General features: G+C 41.4%; 1 protein-coding gene across 1 annotated transcript in view; it reads left to right on the forward strand.

Moving 5' to 3' along the window:
• Positions 1–2,222: 2,222 nt before the first annotated feature.
• Positions 2,223–19,671, forward strand: part of SGCB (sarcoglycan beta) — a 33,353-nt gene continuing 15,904 nt past the window's right edge. The window contains exons 1-4 of the mRNA XM_073645503.1: positions 2,223–2,290; positions 7,222–7,428; positions 9,573–9,758; positions 19,118–19,309. Of these exons, the coding sequence (XP_073501604.1) occupies positions 2,273–2,290; positions 7,222–7,428; positions 9,573–9,758; positions 19,118–19,309 (603 nt within the window). The 5' untranslated portion in view covers positions 2,223–2,272. The remainder of the gene's footprint in view (positions 2,291–7,221; positions 7,429–9,572; positions 9,759–19,117; positions 19,310–19,671) is intronic.

Consider the following 19,671-nt stretch of genomic DNA (forward strand, 5'->3'; position numbering starts at 1 on the left):
ATCAGAGCACCGGTCAAGCATCCGATTCATCCGGATACAGTGCAATTCTCTAAAAATCAGAGCACCGGTCAAGCATCCGATTCATCCGGATACAGTGCAATTCTCTAAAAATCAGAGCACCGGTCAAGCATCCGATTCATCCGGATACAGTGCAATTCTCTAAAAATCAGAGCACCGGTCAAGCATCCGATTCATCCGGATACAGTGCAATTCTCTAAAAATCAGAGCACCGGTCAAGCATCCGATTCATCCGGATACAGTGCAATTCTCTAAAAATCAGAGCACCGGTCAAGCATCCGATTCATCCGGATACAGTGCAATTCTCTAAAAATCAGAGCACCGGTCAAGCATCCGATTCATCCGGATACAGTGCAATTCTCTAAAAATCAGAGCACCGGTCAAGCATCCGATTCATCCGGATACAGTACAATTCTCTAAAAATCAGAGCACCGGTCAAGCATCCGATTCATCCGGATACAGTACAATTCTCTAAAAATCAGAGCACCGGTCAAGCATCCGATTCATCCGGATACAGTACAATTCTCTAAAAATCAGAGCATCGGTCAAGCATCCGATTCATCCGGATACAGTACAATTCTCTAAAAATCAGAGCATCGGTCAAGCAGCTGATTCATCCGGATACAGTGCAATTCTCTAAAAATCAGAGCACCGGTCAAGCATCCGATTCATCCGGATACAGTGCAATTCTCTAAAAATCAGAGCACCGGTCAAGCATCCGATTCATCCGGATACAGTGCAATTCTCTAAAAATCAGAGCACCGGTCAAGCATCCGATTCATCCGGATACAGTGCAATTCTCTAAAAATCAGAGCACCGGTCAAGCATCCGATTCATCCGGATACAGTGCAATTCTCTAAAAATCAGAGCACCGGTCAAGCATCCTATTCATCCGGATACAGTGCAATTCTCTAAAAATCAGAGCACCAGTCAAGCATCCGATTCATCCGGATACAGTGCAATTCTCTAAAAATCAGAGCACCGGTCAAGCATCCGATTCATCCGGATACAGTACAATTCTCTAAAAATCAGAGCACCGGTCAAGCATCCTATTCATTCGGATACAGTGCAATTCTCTAAAAATCAGAGCATCGGTCAAGCATCCGATTCATCCGGATACAGTACAATTCTCTAAAAATCAGAGCACCGGTCAAGCATCCGATTCATCCGGATACAGTACAATTCTCTAAAAATCAGAGCACCGGTCAAGCATCCGATTCATCCGGATACAGTGCAATTCTCTAAAAATCAGAGCACCGGTCAAGCATCCTATTCATCCGGATACAGTGCAATTCTCTAAAAATCAGAGCACCGGTCAAGCATCCGATTCATCCGGATACAGTACAATTCTCTAAAAATCAGAGCACCGGTCAAGCATCCGATTCATCCGGATACAGTGCAATTCTCTAAAAATCAGAGCACCGGTCAAGCATCCGATTCATCCGGATACAGTACAATTCTCTAAAAATCAGAGCACCGGTCAAGCATCCTATTCATTCGGATACAGTGCAATTCTCTAAAAATCAGAGCATCGGTCAAGCATCCGATTCATCCGGATACAGTACAATTCTCTAAAAATCAGAGCACCGGTCAAGCATCCGATTCATCCGGATACAGTGCAATTCTCTAACACAGGAAACTATCAATGATTAATAGCTGCTGTGTAAAAAAACAGATTGTACACGGATGACACGTGAGAAAAAATCGTCCCACTTTTCTAGGTGACCCTGAATGATTTTTTTATACTTCGGTGTGAACCTGCCCCTAGCATCGTCTACAACTCGCATTATACTTCAGTGCAGGTCGCATGCGACTTCTCTGCGATTCAGCCTTTTTCACAGCAGAATCGCAGCTGTGAACGGTCTGAACAGCAGCTGGCGCAGAGGTTTCCGGACACGCGTTATGTCCGGCCCCAGAGTTATTCGTCCTCATACAGAGAGCGCTATTTATACAGCGCCCGGAATAGGCCAGTGTGAGCGGCGCCTCCACCGCTACATTCCTATGGACCACAGGAACAAACCATTCCCTATTGATGGTGGGGGGGGGGGTAAAAAAGAAAACACAAAAACTGAATTTTATCTACGCTTGAATGTTAAGCCTTCATCACGAATAGTTTTTCTTTCATTTTACAAGCAGTCATGTACCTTATAGATGACATTTTCATACGTCGGTGTGCACCCTCCTCCCCTGCGTATGCTGGTGGTACAGTCCGGCTCCTCCTTTGTGTTCTGGAGGCAGAATAGAGCAGAGGAAGATGGCGGCGGCCGAGCAGGTCAGTGCGGAGCTGACTAGGTGCCGGTGTGAGAGGGGGAAGCCATGATCTGCCCGGGGAGACAGGCTGCATAGAGGCTGATAGCGTGACTGGTGGGGAGGACGGGACTGGTAGGGATGAGCAGCACACTATAGTGCATTAATGCAGATAATGCAGTGCACATGTCACCTGCTGACTGCCCTGTCCCTAGTGTGTATGGAGTCATATGGTCACAGCCATGTCCATCATTACAGTGAGGTCAGCGCTGAAGACATCGATGGCGCCCAAACCTATAGTATCACATATAAGTGAGAGGGGCGACGTTCCCTCCACCGGTGACAGACGATAAGTCACCGCTCGTTGGGAGAAACCGCACATCACGGCTTATCCACTATGCACTGGAAAAGCTACAAACCTTTCTGCAGCTGCGAACTGTGCACCTGATAATCGCAGGTATGGCGGCGGAGCGGCACATCGCCCCCTCTGCGCAGCGCTCATCAAACGCCAAGTTGGGGTATATTCCCACATGCAAAAGCCATTTTGATTTCAATGGGGAAAAATGTCGGTAAAAACAAAGAATTAACATGTTACTGTTTTTTGGAACACCATAAATGTAAATGAGATTTCACTGGTCAAGTAAAAAAAAATGATTGGCATGCTGTAAACGTAAAGTAATTAAAAAGGAAATGCTAGATTAGTATCTCCTTCTCCCCCCAAAAAAATGCAATCAAAGTGTTTGGTATTAAAATGTTAATAAAAACTACAGCTCGTCATTAGAAGAAGAAAAATCCCTCTCAACAATGAAGAAATAAAAAGTTATTAGTCTTTACAAAGTGCAATTTTTTTTTAAACCAGTAAATTATAGTAAATATATCCGGTTCTCACCATAATCATACTGCCCTGGAGAATTGTGTTGCCAGGTCATTGTTACTGCATACTGAAAAAATGAGGCCCAAAAATCAATGGTGGAATCAGCTTCTTTCACCTGACTTAGAATTTTTTACGGTACATTATATGGTAAAATGAATGGCGGTATTCAAAGCTTCAACTCATCCCACGAAAAACAAGCCCAGGTACAGCTGTGCTGATGGCGCACGGTGTCCGGCTCTCTCCACCACTTCTGTAAACTTTGGATTGGCAGCAAAAAACGCAAGACCGCCACTTCATTCAAGTAAGGGACATAAGTCTGCTATTCTGGCGATCATTGGTGGGCTCAGTGGTTGGACCCCCACCAGTCAAGGTTGTCACCTATCCTGTGGATAGAGGATGATCTAATATAACCAGAACACCCTTTTTAACCCCTTCACAACATCTGCATTCCCGCAAACCACTTTACATGTACGGCGTGATGATTGTGTGGGCTTATGCCAAGCACCAGCGCGATCAAAAGTGGTTATCAGCACTATAGGAGAACTGACGCTTTGCGGGAATGCCGACTATCGGTGCTAGCGCAGATCGCGGGTATTTAACCCATCTGATGCTGCTGTTAATAGTGACAGCGACATTCATCGGTATAGCAGAGGGAGGGAGCTTCCCTCTCTGCTTCGATCGGCCCAATGCGATTGTGATTATGCTGTGCCGATGGTGACCCCGGGCCGAAAGATGGCCGTTGAGGTCACCCAGGTACGGTGGCCTGTAAGATCCTGCTCAGAGCATGAGCTGACACGCCTCCTGTCTATGTGCGATGCACTGAGCTAATGCCCTGCAATGCAAAAGCATTGCAGAGTATTAGACCAGTGATCAGGGCAAGGAAAGTTGATGTCCCATCCTGGGATGAGGTTAAAAAGTAAAAAAAAATATTAAAAAAACAAAAAATCACAAAACAAAAGAACAAAAAAATAATATATATGAATCTAATAAATATATTTCATATATTTATATAAAAACAAAAATAAACAAAGTACATATTTGGTATCGGAACAACCTAAAAGTTAAAGTCACATAGAGGGACTAAGTAAGAAAATAAAAAAAGTTACAAAATTTTTTAACAATATTTTAAAAAAATCACAATATAATAAATATGTATATATATATTATATCCATAAATACGGATTTTTATGTAAAAAAAAAAAACAGTACACATTTGGAATCATTGCGTACGGAACGACCCAACCTATAAAACGGTTCCACTAGTTAACCCTTTCATTGAATAATGTAAAAAAAAGGCAAAAAAATGCTTTTTCATCATATCGCTAAACAAAAAGTGGAATAAAACACGAACAGTCAAATGTAAATAAAAATGATATAGCTGAAAATGTCATTTTTCCTGCAGAAAACAAGCCGCCATACAGCTACTTCAGCAGAAAAATAAAAAAGTTATAGCTCTCAGAATAGAGCAATGCAAAACCTATTCTTTTTTTGTATAAAATAGTTTTTGTTGTGTAAAAGCGCCAAAACATAAAAAAAACTATATGAATGTAGTATCGCCGTAATCGTACTGACCCGAAGAATAAAGTCGTTTAGTCACACTTACCACACGGTGAACGGCATAAAAAATAATTTCTGAATTGATTGTTTTTGTTCATTCTGCCTCTCAAAAATCGGAATAGAAAGCGATCAAAAAATGTCATGTGACCGAAAATTCTACCAATAAAAACCGTAGTTTCCATGTAAATCTCTGAAATACGTGATTCAGACGGAGCCCCCAACGGAAGATTCCCTGTAATGATGCAGATGTGGGCGCTGTCTGGCCTATGATCCAGCGGTGTCTGTCTTTTTAGACGTGCATAAAAGTGCGGTCAGCCACATTTTTGTGCACTTCTGATAAGGACACTGCTGAACAGAGGCCAGACAGAGTCCAGAGTAACTCTGCTGCTTTATTATAGTGAATGGATCCCTCGGGGGCTTCATCTGAATCACGTCACTTGGAGATTTATATGGAAAATCCAATGTAAGTGCTCAGCGTAGAGCTCAGGATAAACGTGATCCCAAATGCTATGTAAAATGTTCACAAAAAAAGCTTCAAATCAATCCACAAAAAAAGAAAGTCCCCACTCAGGTCCATCATCTGTTATCGGAAATATAGAGGTCTTTCATGTTACTTGTAGCACAAAAAAGTTGCAAAATTTCCGCCAAAATTCTGTTATTTTCACAAATCGACGCAAAAAATTTCAGCCTAAATTTACCACTAACATAAAGTACAATGTGTCATGAAAAAACATTCTCAGAATCCGTGGGGTCCGTTGAAGTGTTGCAGTTATTACCACATAAAGCGACAGTAGTCAGAATTGTAAAATTTGACCTTGTCAGGAAGTTAATACATAGTCTCCATAAAGCAGAGTAACCATAGGGGTTCATAAATTGTATGTAAGCCGCTGCCCCATAGGTGATATGTATCTTCTCTTCTATTCTTTTCCTTCAGTGATGGCTGCCTTTTAGACCTGCTGTATTAGGTTTGTGTACCTAATACAGAAAGCAAATGATGGCCATATTTTACATAAATATCAAATTTTTACCCTTAATATCCAGAATTTTATTTCACATTAATGATACAAGGAAAGATGCTTTCAGATCTGTACTGTGTGATATTATAAGAATCGCCCTGTATTGTCGCATTGCCATGGTGTTGGCTTGCTTGGGACAGAGTCATGTTACAGTCAGACCACTCTGATGGCTGTCTGATAAGTACAGGGATGCAAGTAACAGGTAGTTAGTGTAAACAGGTGCTTAGGACTGTTTAGAAAGGAAAGATTGCTCCTGAAAAACAAGTTAGAAGACACAAACAGTTCAAAATGGACCTGTCACCTCTGCTGACTCAGTTCAGCAGTCACTGGCTCCTTCCATGTGAATTATTAGCCTGGATTTCCTTTTTCAGAACTGTGTGTAAGGGCTTATTCACACCTCAGTATTTGTTCAGTATTTTACATCAGTATTTGTAAGCCAAAATTAGGAGTAGGTGAAAAATGCAGAAGTGGTGACGTGTTTCTATTATACTTTTCCTCTGATTGTTCCACTCCTGGTTTTGGCTTACAAATACTGATGAAAAAAATACTGACCAAATACTGAATGTGTGAATGAGGCCTTATGGTGTTCCTCTATTATTCCTCCTGGAGATATAAGAACTAATTGCAAATTAGACACTACCGTTCTCTTGTGTCCAGGAAGAATTTGTTGAGTGTATATAGACGTATCATATACAATGGGAACGGCAATAAAATTTTCAATTTTCTTTTGTAATCCTACCTGAAGAAGGCGCCTCTACTCTGGAAGCTTGCAGATATATATTTTTTCTGGTTAGCCAATGAAGGTATCACTCCAAGAATACTTTTTTTTGTCATTTTTGGCCTTAAAAGTGTTTACATAGATTTTTCTGGCTAACACGATACCTCAATATAATTTTGTATTGTACATCAATTTTCTTTAGATATTTTATGCTACAAGGATGGACAAGTTGTTTCCATTCCCAGGGGATTAAAATATTGAACTTGTTGAGATCTACCATGCAAATAGACAGACTACATCTGCTCAGATACAGACGGTCAATCTAAGAGATTGCAGCTTTCCAGTCTTCCTTTAAATGGAATATGTATGAGCAGAATTTCACCCCCCAGCAATACCTCTATGTGGCCAGTCCATTTTTCTGTTACTGATCAATTAGCATTTCAATTGAAAAGCAAATGAGGCTTAAAGACAATTTGTAGATCTGAAGCCTCTGTCACTCCAGCTCTATTGCCTGCCCAGCGCTGCATCCTCTTGCTTGAATCATGGTGTCTATGTTGAGTGAATTCAGACAAAGAGGCGGTCAGCCACGCTGGAGGCGGTGACGCTGGGCAGGGAACAGAGCTGGAATGACAGAGGCTTCAGGTCTGCAATAGCCCTTCAGTCTTAATTTGAGTTTAACGCACAAAAATTCCATTTTAAAATATTATGTAATGATTATAAAATGGGCATTAAATATGTGTCATAATATAATCAATTACCGGTAAATGCTATGTTTTTCTCTTTTACCTTAGAGCTCCAACGGACCAGTCAAGAAGTCAATGCGGGAGAAGGCAGTAGAGCGCAGAACTGTGAATAAGGAGCATAACAGTAACTTCAAAGCCGGATACATTCCCATTGATGAAGATCGCCTGCATAAAACCGGTCTGAGAGGCAGAAAGGGCAACTTGGCCATTTGTGTGATCGTCCTACTGTTTATCTTGGCTGTCATTAATTTAATTGTAAGTAAAGGCCAGACTGAAAGGTGATGGGTCAAGAGTGATATCTGATATTAACAAATGCTGCAGCATTCTGACGGACCTGCCGCAACGCGCAGCCTAGAGGTGATCCATGAGTGGATCCTATGGGGCCTATCAGGTTCTGCCCATGCCTGGGGAAAACAGCACTGTGTGTTGTGCCATTATTCCCAATGCATGTGTGAACATAGACTAAGCCAATAGTTTTGGGTTTGTTTTATTTTTTTGGCAGAACGACTTTAGGTTATTTTACACTTACAGATATCTGATTACTTTCCCATCAGGTCAATATGAAGCTTAAAGGGAATGTGGCACAATTTGTTGTATATCTAACCCCTTAACGCAAAATGCTGTATAGGTACGTCAGCTTAGGGGTGTCTGTGTGTGGTGCTGATTCAGGAGCTGAGCTCTCTCCACATTTGTCTGACCCTGGCTATATTACATAACCAGCATGTGTGTCTAACAGCAGCAGCCATAGCTAAGCTCAGGTTGCTGCTATTAACCTTTTAAGTGCTGCTGTCAATCTCTAACCGACTTCCATCGGTCTCCAGATACTTGCACTGAAGGGTTACTGTGATAGATGTGTCGGCCTTCTTTAGGCCCCATTACTGCCATCTTGGTACTCCTGTGAAGATCAGCTAATGCCTAAGCTTCATAGGGGACTGAGATTTTCACTATCTCTACGGTAATAGTGCAGTATATAATGTAAGCGTTAAATATTTGAATCACCTCCCGTTTTCCTCCATTAAAAATAAAGAATTTAAAAAAAAATTAACAAAGTAAACATATTCATTGCCATGTCCGTAAAAGTCCGGTCTATCAAAATAATACAAAGTATAAAATGAATGAATTTGTACAGTAATTGTAGTAACGAAAAAAAAAATCCAAAAAGGTGTAATTGTGTTTTTTCAGTCAGTACTCCTCTCTTAAAAAACTGCAATAAAAAGCGATCCTAGTGTCTTACGTACTCCAAAATGTTATCAATACAACCGTAAGCTCAGGAGGCAGTAAACGAGCCCTGACACATCTCAATCGGGGAAAATATAAAAATGTTATCGGTCTCGCAAAATGGCGACACAACCCACATTTTTTTATTTATTCTTTGTCAAACAGTAGAAAATAAGAAAAAAATTTTTTTTTCATATTTTCCACAATTTCCAAAAAAGTATAACTGTTCATTTTTCAATGACACATAGCCTTTAATTGGCATGTGAAAACAGGCAATATTTTGGATTGAAATCTATCCCATCTACCAGAAAACTGATCTGACATGCATAAAAATGTGTAACCAGATATGTGAAAGACAACCCCATTAATTTAAGGGACATTTTGGGTTATTTTAGGGCCATGATACTGGATGAAGAAGATAGGAATTAGTTCTACACTATAAAAATATCTGTAGGTGTAAACCGGCAGCTCCGACCAATTTCATCATGTGTCAGATTGGACTGATTGGTCATAATTCTTTGTATGTTAACCGGACTTATGTACATTCCTGTACAGCAACAATATGAATCCATAGGAACTTTGGGGCCAATTCGTCATTTGCTTTATTTATTTTTTTTAAGTCACTTTTTTTTTGGTTTGGTCTTGTGGCATTCCTTGACGTTTTTTTGCCCCAAAGTCTTCAAACGTGATTCATGAATTTTACACAAAATAAAAAATGCTCTTTATTTTTGTTCTTTACATTTCTTGTGCATTTTTTAGAGCAAAAAGTTGCACGCTCTGCTAAATGTGGTGAAATTTTCACACAAAAAATATTCAGGTGTAATTGAAATCACTCCAGGCTGGGACAGGATTTGTCCAAAAATATCGCCACATTAAGAAAAAAAAAAGTCTCACTTGGTGAATCGCTCACAATCATCTGGAAAAAAAAAAACGCGCTCACATTGGCAAACATAAAAGGAAAAACAAGCGAACACCTATAAAATAGACTTAAAAAAAATGTGCAAATTAAAAGAAGAATTTGACACTAATTAAAAACATCAAAAAAAATAGACAAATCCGAAGCAGATGCAATAATGAATTGGCCCATTGTGTTGTGCCTTCATGATTGACTGTATTCTCCCCTAGAGTCGATCTGCTTTTTTTTAGGATTAGTGTAATGAATTGTCCTTGTGTTTTTCTAGATCACATTGGTAATATGGGTTGTCATCCGTATTGGACCTAGCGGCTGTGAAAGCATGGAGTTTCATGACAACGGCTTACTACGGTTTAAACAAGTTTCTGACATGGGCGTAATACATCCATTATACAAGAGCACCGTGGGAGGACGTCGCAGCGAAGATCTGGTGATCACAGGCAACAATCAGCCTGTAAGTGACATGCATGACGCCTATGGTAGGATCGCCCTGTGAGCTGTACTGACTGTGCTGTAGAATTTTTTTCTATTCTTCCGGCTATAGCTGAGACATCTATTCAGAAATATCCTAATGTTGCATAACCCCTCAAATCAGTTTATAGTTTAAAGGGAATCTGTCAGCAGGTTTTTGTGTTCTAATCTGTGAGCAGAATGATGTAGGGTCAGAGATCCTGATTCCAGGGATGGGTCACTTGTTAGGCTGCTTGTTGTTGCTTCAATAAAATCCAGTGTTTTATCAGTAGGAGATAATCACTAGAGGACTAGTTGTCTTGTGCCATGTAGTCCTCCTTCCCTGTATAATCCCACCACCACCACTGATTGGCAGCTTTCTGCCTATGCACAATGTACACAGAAAACTGCCAATCAGCGGTGTGGGCGGGGTTATGCAGAGGTCAGTATTCAGAGAACTGCTAGATCTGCAGCAGAGAAAACTGATTTTATCAAAACTGCAGCAAGCAGCCCATCCCTGGAATTAATGAATCAATGACACATCACTGGAATTAATAACACATCGCTGGAATTAGGGTTTCTGTCCCTACATCATGCTGTTGTCAGATTACATAGCAAGAACCTGCTGACAGATTCCCTTTAAAATGTTATTTTTAAACTTTTTCTGGCAGCGTTATTAATGGACATTACTGCCTCTATGTTGCAGCATGCTTTGTTTATATATTCACCTGTAATTGCAGTTTTTATTCATTATTTTTTCGCATTAAACGCAGTTGTCCTCCCAGAATGGGTTTTTGGTGGAGTCAAGAAAAAATATCTGCATGACTCTGGTGCAGCGGCCACATCAGCAGCTTCTGGGCCAGTGCTCTGAGAACCACGTCCTACTTGCCTGAATCACCGGTGCCCTTTTTGATTAGTAGGCCCGATATAACTAATGGTGTGCGCACACATGGCATTGGGTCAGGCTTACTAATCAGAAGAGGCATTGGGGATCCTGGAGGGTAAGAGGAGGTTCACAGGGCCTCGTCTGATTGGCCATGGACTAGAGATGGGACCACTGGACCAGGGTCCTGCAGATCTTTTTGATTACAGCTGATAAAAAAACTCTCCGACACGATAGAGCTTCCAAAGTCATAGAATATTGCAAGGTGTCATGGGAACATACAGGTGCTTCTCACTAAATTAGAATATCATCAAAAAGTTAATTTATTTCAGTTCTTCAATACAAAAAGTGAAACTCATATATTATATAGAGTCATTACAAACAGAGTGATCTATTTCAAGTGTTTATTTCTGCTAATGTTGATGATTATGGCTTACAGCCAATGAAAACACAAAAGTCATTATCTCAGTAAATTAGAATACTTTATAACAACAGCTTGAAAAATGATTTTTAAATGCGAAATGTTAGCCTACTGAAATGTATGTTCAGTAAATGCACTCAATACTTGGTCGGGGCTCCTTTTGCATCAATTACTGCATCAATGCGGCGTGGCATGGAGGCAATCATCCTGTGGCACTGCTGAGGTGTTATGGAAGCCCAGGTTGCTTTGATAGCAGCCTTCAGCTCGTCTGCATTGTTGGGTCTGGTGTCTCTCATCTTCCTCTTGACAATACCCCATAGGTTCTCTATGGGGTTAAGGTCAGGCGAGTTGCTGGCCAATCAAGCACAGTGATACTGTTGTTTGTAAACCAGGTATTGGTACTTTTGGCAGTGTGGACAGGTGCCAAGTCCTGCTGGAGAATCAAATTTCCATCTCCAAAAAGCTTGTCGGCAGAGGGAAGCATGAAGTGCTCTAAAATTTCTTGGTCGATGGCTGCGCTGACTTTGGTCTTGATAAAACACAGTGGACCTAGACCAGGAGGTGACATGGCTCCCCAAACCATCACTGATTGTGGAAACTTCACACTAGACCTCAAGCAGCTTGGATTGTGGCCTCTCCACTCTTCCTCCAGACTCTGGGACCTTGATTTCCAAATGAAATGCAAAATTTACTTTCATCTGAAAACAACACCTTGGACCACTGAGCAACAGTCCAGGTCTTTTTCTCCTTGGCCCAGGTAAGACGCTTCTGGTGTTGTCTATTGGTCATGAGTGGCTTGACACAAGGAATGTGACACTTGTAGCCCATGTCCTGGATACGTCTTTGTGTGGTGGCTCTTGAAGCAATGACTCCAGCAGCAGTCCACTCCTTGTGAATCTCCTCCAAATTTTTGAATGGCCTTTTCTTAACAATCCTTTCAAGGCTGCGGTTATCCCGGTTGCTTGTGCCCCTTTTTCCTCCACACTTTTTCCTTCCACTCAACTTTCCATTAACCCCTTAACCCCCGAGGGTGGTTTGCACGTTAATGACCAGGCCAATTTTTACAATTCTGACCACTGTCACTTTATGAGTGTAACGGGTCCGGGAGGCGGAACCTCTGAGCTACTATACAAGGGGGCGGCCCTTGTACGGGAGCGGGTGGCAGTCTCTGGGTGAACGGGTAGGTACGACCTGTGATGGCAGAACCTCCGGGTAGGCTAGCAGGCAGATGGTAGATGTGTGCTCCCAGGTGAGCAAGCGAGAGTCTCTGGAATAGCAGGTGGTCACGGCACGTGACGGCGGAACCTCCGGGCTGGCAGGCAGGTAAGTAACGGAGAAGCGCTCCCAGGTGAGCGGGCAAGAGTCTCTGAGATAGCTGGTGGTCACAGCACGTGACAACGGAGCCTCCGGGCTGGCAAGCAGGCAGGTAGCGGAGAAGCGCTCCCAGGTGGGCGGGCAAGCTGGTCCATAGACAGACTGACCGGAGTTGTAAGGCAGACCGTCGGACCTCAGGCAAGCAGGCAGGTAGCTGATGTGTGCTCCCAGGTGAGCGGACAAGTTGGTCCTTAGACAGACTGACCGGAGTTGTAAGGCAGACCGTCGGACCTCAGGCAGGCAGGCAGGTAACAAGTAAGAAACTGGCAGGAAACTGGCAGGTAACTGGCAACGGGACCTGAGGGCTGAAGCACAGGTGAGACACTGGTGCAAACAACATTGCTCGGGCACCTCCATTTTGGAGGAGGTGCCTTATATATGATGAAGTCCTCCGGCCATTGGCCGGGGACTCCTTAGGACGACGCGCGCGGCCCCTTTAAGAGGAGGGGAGCGCGCGCGCGCGCGCCCTAAGCACAGGGGCCGGGAAGGAGCGCGCGCTGAGAGCAGAGCGGGAGGAGGACGCCGGGAAGGAGCGCGCGCTGACAGCAGAGCGGGGAGAGGACGCCGGGCACGGAACAGAGCGGTGAGGGGAGCAGCGTCCCTGCCTAGCAGAGGGCAGGGACGCCAGCGCTACAATGAGGTAATTACTCTGGAACACTTCAACGGATCCCCCTGATTCTGAGATTGTTTTTTCGTGACATATTGTACTTCATGATTGTGGTAAAATTTCTTCGATATCACTTGCGTTTATTTGTGAAAAAAAACGGAAATTTGGCGAAAATTTTGAAAATTTTAATTTTTATGCCCTTAAATCAGAGAGATATGTCACACAAAAGAGTTAATAAATAACATTTCCCACATGTCTACTTTACATCAGCACAATTTTGGAACCAAAATTTTTTTTTGTTAGGGAGCTATAAGGGTTAAAAGTTGACCAGCGATTTCTCATTTTTCCAACAAAATTTAGAAAACCATTTTTTTAGGGACCACATCACATTTGAAGTCACTTTGAGGGGTCTTTATGACAGAAAATACCCAAAAGTGACACCATTCTAAAAACTGCACCCCTCAAGTTGCTCAAAACCACATTCAAGAACTTTATTAACCCTTCAGGTGCTTCACAGGAATTTTTGGAATGTGGAAGAAAAAAATTAACATTTAACTTTTTTCACAAAAATGTTACTTTAGACCCAATTTTTTTTATTTTCACAGGGGTAACGAGAAAAAATGGACCCCAAAATTTGTTGTGCAATTTCCCCTGCGCATGCAGATACCCAATATGTGGGGAAAAAACACTGTTTGGGCGCACGGCAGGGCTCGGAAGGGAAGGAGCGCCATTTGACTTTTTGATTGTAAAATTTGCTTGAATAATTAGCGGACGCCATGTTGCGTTTGGAGAGCCCCTGTGTGCCCAAACATTGGAGCTCCCCCACAAGTGACCCCATTTTGGAAACTATACCCCAAAAGGCACCTATCTAGATGCATAGTGAGCACTTGGAACCCCCAGGTGCTTCACAAATTGATTCGTAAAAATGAAAGTGGTTTTTTTTTTTCACTTTTATGAATCAATTTGTGAAGCACCTGGGGGTTCCAGGAGCTCACTATGCATCTAGATAGGTGCCTTGGGGGGTCTAGTTTCCAAAATGGGTTCACTTGTGGGGGAGCTCCAATGTTTGGGCACACAGGGACTCTCCAAATGCAACATGGTATCCGCTAACAAATTGTCGGCTCAAATTGTTAGCGGACACCATGTTGCGTTTGGAGAGCCCCTGTGTGCCCAAAAATTGGAGCTCCCCCACAAGTGACCCCATTTTGGAAACTAGACCCCCCAAGGCACCTATCTAGATGCATAGTGAGCACTTGAAACCCCTAGGTGCTTCACAAATTGATTCGTAAAAATGAAAAAGTGAAAAAAAAAAACACTTTTTCATTTTTATGAATCAATTTGTGAAGCACCTGGGGGTTCCAAGTGCTCACTATGCATCTAGATAGGTGCCTTGGGGGGTCTAGTTTCCAAAATGGGGTCACTTCTGGGGGAGCTCCAATGTTTGGGCACGCAGGGGCTCTCCAAACGCAACATGGCGTCCGCTAACAATTTGAGCCGATTTTCCATTCAATTTGTTAGCGGACACCATGTCGCGTTTGGAGAGCCCTTGATGTGCCTAAACATTGGAGCTCCCCCACAAGTGACCCCATTTTGGAAACTATACCCCTCAAGGATTTTATTAAGGTGTATAGTGAACATTTTGAACCCAGAGGTACGACACAGAATTTGATAACATTAGGTCATCATATTGAATAAGTTGTCATTAGTCTTGAGCGCAAGTGCTCGCTACTTGAGTTTGCATCGGGTACTCAGGTATGCACCATGTACAGTGTGTGCTCGAGTGACATGCTCGAGTCCCTGCTCCGCATGTTTCACGGTTATTAGACACCCAAAAAAAAAAATGCGGGGATCGCTCGTGCATGGCAGGCAATCCCCGTAAAGTTTTTTTGGCCGCGAAGCATATGGGGCGGAGACTCGAGCATGTCACTCAAATTCCCACGATACTCAATGCATACCAGAGCACCCGATGCAAACTCAAGTAGCGAGCACTTGCGCTTAACACTAGTCGCCATATCGTCATCTTTTTTTCTTACTTTTGAAAAAAATCCCAACCCCATCACAACCCTAACCCCAAACCCAGCCCTAACCCTAGCCCAACCCTAACCCGAGAGTTTATTTTTGACGCCGTTCCTTGTGCGGTATAAGTGATTAGACGACTTTATTCTTCGGGTCGGTGCGATTACAGCAATACCAGAATCATATGGGGTTTTTATGACTGACAGCTGTCACACACTAAAAGACGCATTTTTTGTAAAATCTAGTTTTTGCATCGCCATATTTTGAGAGCTATAATTTTTCCAGATTTTGGCAGACAGTCATGTGAAGGCTCGTTTTTTGCGGGATGAGTTGACGTTATTATTGGTGCCATTTTCAGGCACGTGACATTTTTTGATCGCTTTCTATTCCGATTTTTGGGAGGCAGAATAAACAAAAACCAACAATTCAGGAATTGTTTTTTTTTTTTTATTATTATTATTCTGTTCCGCGTGTGGTAAAATTGATAAGGCAGCTTTATTCTTCGGGTCAGTACGTTTACAGCAGTACCACATTTATATCGTTTTTCTATGTTTTGCACTTTTACATAATAAAAGCAATTTTATAGAAAAAAATATTTTTTAGCATAGCTTTATTCTGATGAGAGCTATAACTTTTTTATTTTTCGGCTGATGGAGCTGTATGGCGGCTTGTTTTTTGCGGGACGAGATGACGTTTTCAGTGGTACCATTTTTATTTATATTTGTCTTTTTGATCGCGTGTTATTCCATTTTTTGTTTGGCGGTATGGTGATAAAGCATTGTTTTTTGCTTTTTTTTTTTTTTTTTTTTTTTTTTTTTTTTTACCTTGTTCACTGAAGGGGTTAACTAGTGGGACAGTTTTATAGGTCAGGTTGTTCCGGACGCGGCGATACCAAATATGTGTACTTTTATTGTTTTTTTGTTTTGTTTTTCTAATAATATTTATTGATGGGTACATTATATTTTTATTTTTGGTGGATTATTTTTTTTTATTATTTTTTTTCACTTTCTGAAAGTTTATATAGTTTATTACTTTGTCCCACTATGGGACTTTCACTTTTTTATCTCTGATCGCCTGCATGGCACAGGAATGCAGCACCATCCCTGTGCCATGCAGGCTGTCAGCGCTGGACAGGGAGAAGATTGTTTGGAGATGCACTGCGCATGTCCAAACAATCTTCCTGCTTGTCTGGTGACCCAGATGTTGTCATGACGACATCGGGTCGTCATGGCAACACCCGGGAAGCCGCGTCAGACAGCGCTGGAAGCCGGAAGAGGAGGTGAGTATCTGCGATCACCTCCCCTTGCCCCCGCAATGCTGCGATCGACTTCGATCGCAGCATCGCGGGGGTTAATGTGCTGGGAGCGGTGCAGGACCGCTCCCTGCACATAGTATCGGGTGTCAGCTGTGACAATCAGCTGACACCCGGCAGCGATTGCGCCCGCACAGCCTGTGTGCGCGCGTGATCACCATGACGTACTAATACGGGTCTGGCTCTTAAGTCCCAGGGCACAGACGCGTATTAGTACGTCAAATGTTGTTAAGGGGTTAATATGCTTGGATACAGCACTCTGTGAACAGCCAGCTTCTTTAGCAATGACCTTTTGTGGCTTACCCTCCTTGTGGAATGTGTCACTTAGTGCCTTCTGGACATTTGTCAAGTCAGCAGTCTTCCCCATGATTGTGGAGCCTACTGAAACAGACTAAGGGACCTTTTTAAACGCTTAAGAAGCCTTTGCAGGTCTTTTTTCTTAATTATTTTAATTATAGAGGTAATATAGAGATAATGACTTTTGTGTTTTCATTGGCTGTAAGCCATAATCATCTACATTAACAGAAATAAACACTTGAAATAGATCACTCTGTTTGTAATGACTCTATATGATATACGAGTTTCACTTTTTGTATTGAAGAGCTGAAATTAACTTTTTGATAATATTCTAATTTTGTGAGAAGCACCTGTATGTTTACAAAAAAACTATAACCAATCACATGCAGCGATACTATAGCCAAAACTTAAAAAGTAGACAAACAATTGAAACATAATGATATTTCTCATGAATATGAACCTATTACTAATAATAGTATATGAGTAAGGTATCATTCTTAAAATTCATGCTCTTAGGTTGTTTTGTTTCTAATTCCAAAATACCTAGAGTAGGTATGGTAATTATAGGATAAAAAACAACCAACAAATGAAAAGGAAACTATTACTAATTATCTCAAATATATATTCATTTTATTAAAGTAAAGCACGTGTAGGATGAGTTATCTAAAAAGTGGAACTGAAGAACACGAGGACAGGAGAATTATACAGACTATATATAGGATGATTTTTTTAGATTAATATTATCCTAACATGAGAACCATAATTAGCATATACGCCGAGCAATTCATGTATAGACAGTAGAAAGTGCAAAGCAGTCATGTTAAGTCAGAAATTGAACAGGGATGTGCAGAAATCCGCCATAGATTGAATAAATATAAAGTGTCCAGTGCCAGAGCACCAAAAGCATATATTGTGTGATTGGGTCAGTCCATAGAGTATACCTAGTTTCTGCATAGATTGTCATAGAAGTTCCTCATTAAATGGACTCTTGTCATCACAAAATCTCATTTTGGGTTTGGCTTTAATCCTAAGTCATGTGACAAGGCTTGTTAGAGAGTTGATATTGACTTTTAGGATTGCTACTTCCTATAGGTGGCACTAGAGTCCTCTTCCTCTCTGAAGAGACAATTTGCATATTTCCCACAGGCATTGCGGCTTAAAAGTCTCCTCACCTCGGCATGTCAGGATTGACATGTCACTCTCTACAAGGAGAAACGGTATCCCTTGGGTCACACATCAGTATTTGTAAGCCAGGTGAAGAATGTAGAATGAGATATTTTTCCTCTGATTGTTCCACTCCTGGTTTTGGCTTACAAATACTGATGTAAAATACTGAATGTGTGAATGTGGCCTAAGGGTGAAGGAACAATCCCTCATAAATAACAATAATCAGCACACATAGTACAAAGTAGTCTCACTTAATAAGCGGTCCTTCTGGTGTGTGTCCCTGCACAGCTTATTAACTGAGACTACTTTGTATTTTGTGTGATTGATACCTTATATTCTAATATTGGCAATAGGTTCGTATTTATGAGAAATATTATATTTCAATTGATTGTCTAGTTTCTATGTACTGGATGTTGTATTGCTACACATGATCAGTGTTAGGTTTTCTTTTTCTAAATATATTTTCCCATGGTACCTCACAATATTCTATGACTAAGGGCATGAGAGTTATCCGCTATAATCATGTAACATTTTGGCATTATTACAATTGGTGCCAGTATCCAATTTCTCTCTTTTGCAAGAAGTTCACTGTCGGACAGCATTTTGGAGTTGAATGTGAAATGATATAAGCAGATCTGACTATTCACATGGTGAGCTCTTTTTTCCTGTTTCATTATTAGTGTTATATATGAATATAAGGAACTTTGTAATATAGCTCATCAGACAAATCTACTTTTTACTCATGGAATAATCTTACAATTTAAATTCATAGGTAAAATCTGTATTCAGTGAATACAAATTTTCCTATTACTGAATATATGACAGTTGCTGCTTTTAACACTCTATGGAGAAGAGGAAGAGCTAGAGGCAGATCTATATAGTCTACTGCAAGTTCTCCTAAAGCCAAAGTTACATTTAAAAGTGTAACAGTCTTTTAAGGAAAACTTGCAGCAGAATGTCTGTATCTGACATTCTGCTGCAAGTCCTCCTTAAATGACTGTTACACTTTTAAATGTAACTGTAGTTTCAGGAGAACTTGCTGCAAAATATCTATATCTGCCTCTAGCTCCTCCTCCTCTCCATAGAGTCTTACGAGCAGCAACTGTCATCTATTCAGTAACAGGAAAATCTCATGAATCCACGAGTAAAAAGAAGCAGATTTTTTTGATGAGATCTATTAATATTTTCATATATGCTATTGATGATGAGCTACAAATTAAAATGACATGTACTTTTTAATTTCTGTTACTGGTATTGTGTTATACATTCTTAATCTTGATTCAAAGGTGATTCTGCAACAAGGTTCGACTGTCCTGAAAGTGGACAAGAACAAAACCTCCATCACCAGTGACATTGGCATGGAGTTTGTGGACCCTCGGACTCAGAACACTTTGTTCAGCACAGATTATGAGAAACATGAATTCCATTTGCCGAAAGGAGTAAAAACACTGAATGTACAGAGAGCATCTACTGAAAGGGTAATCTATATATATCATTGTGTATATCTACTTTGCCTCTAGGTTTTCTTATGTCCCTGTCATGTCTCGTACAGAAACTCATGTCTGTCTTTAGTTATAACATACGAGTACTATATTTTTTCACGTGTCAGACACTGCGGATTATTTCGGGTTTTAGGCTGCTGTGCCCACTAGCATGTCGCCAGTAGTCCGTATGAATTGGGATCATTATACCTTGTTCACATGGTCTGGAAAAACACTGCATGGAATAATGACTGCACCATAGTATTTCAAAATCCACAGCACGCTCTTAATTGGCACAAATTCTGTGGTAAAAAAGCCGTGGATTGGCTTCACTGAGATTGGAGTCAACATGCAGTGGA

Source organism: Phyllobates terribilis, unplaced genomic scaffold (assembly GCF_046119375.1).
Source record: "Phyllobates terribilis strain yellow unplaced genomic scaffold, ASM4611937v1 Scaffold_1__5_contigs__length_1240528914, whole genome shotgun sequence".
Taxonomy (NCBI): Eukaryota; Metazoa; Chordata; class Amphibia; order Anura; family Dendrobatidae; genus Phyllobates; species Phyllobates terribilis.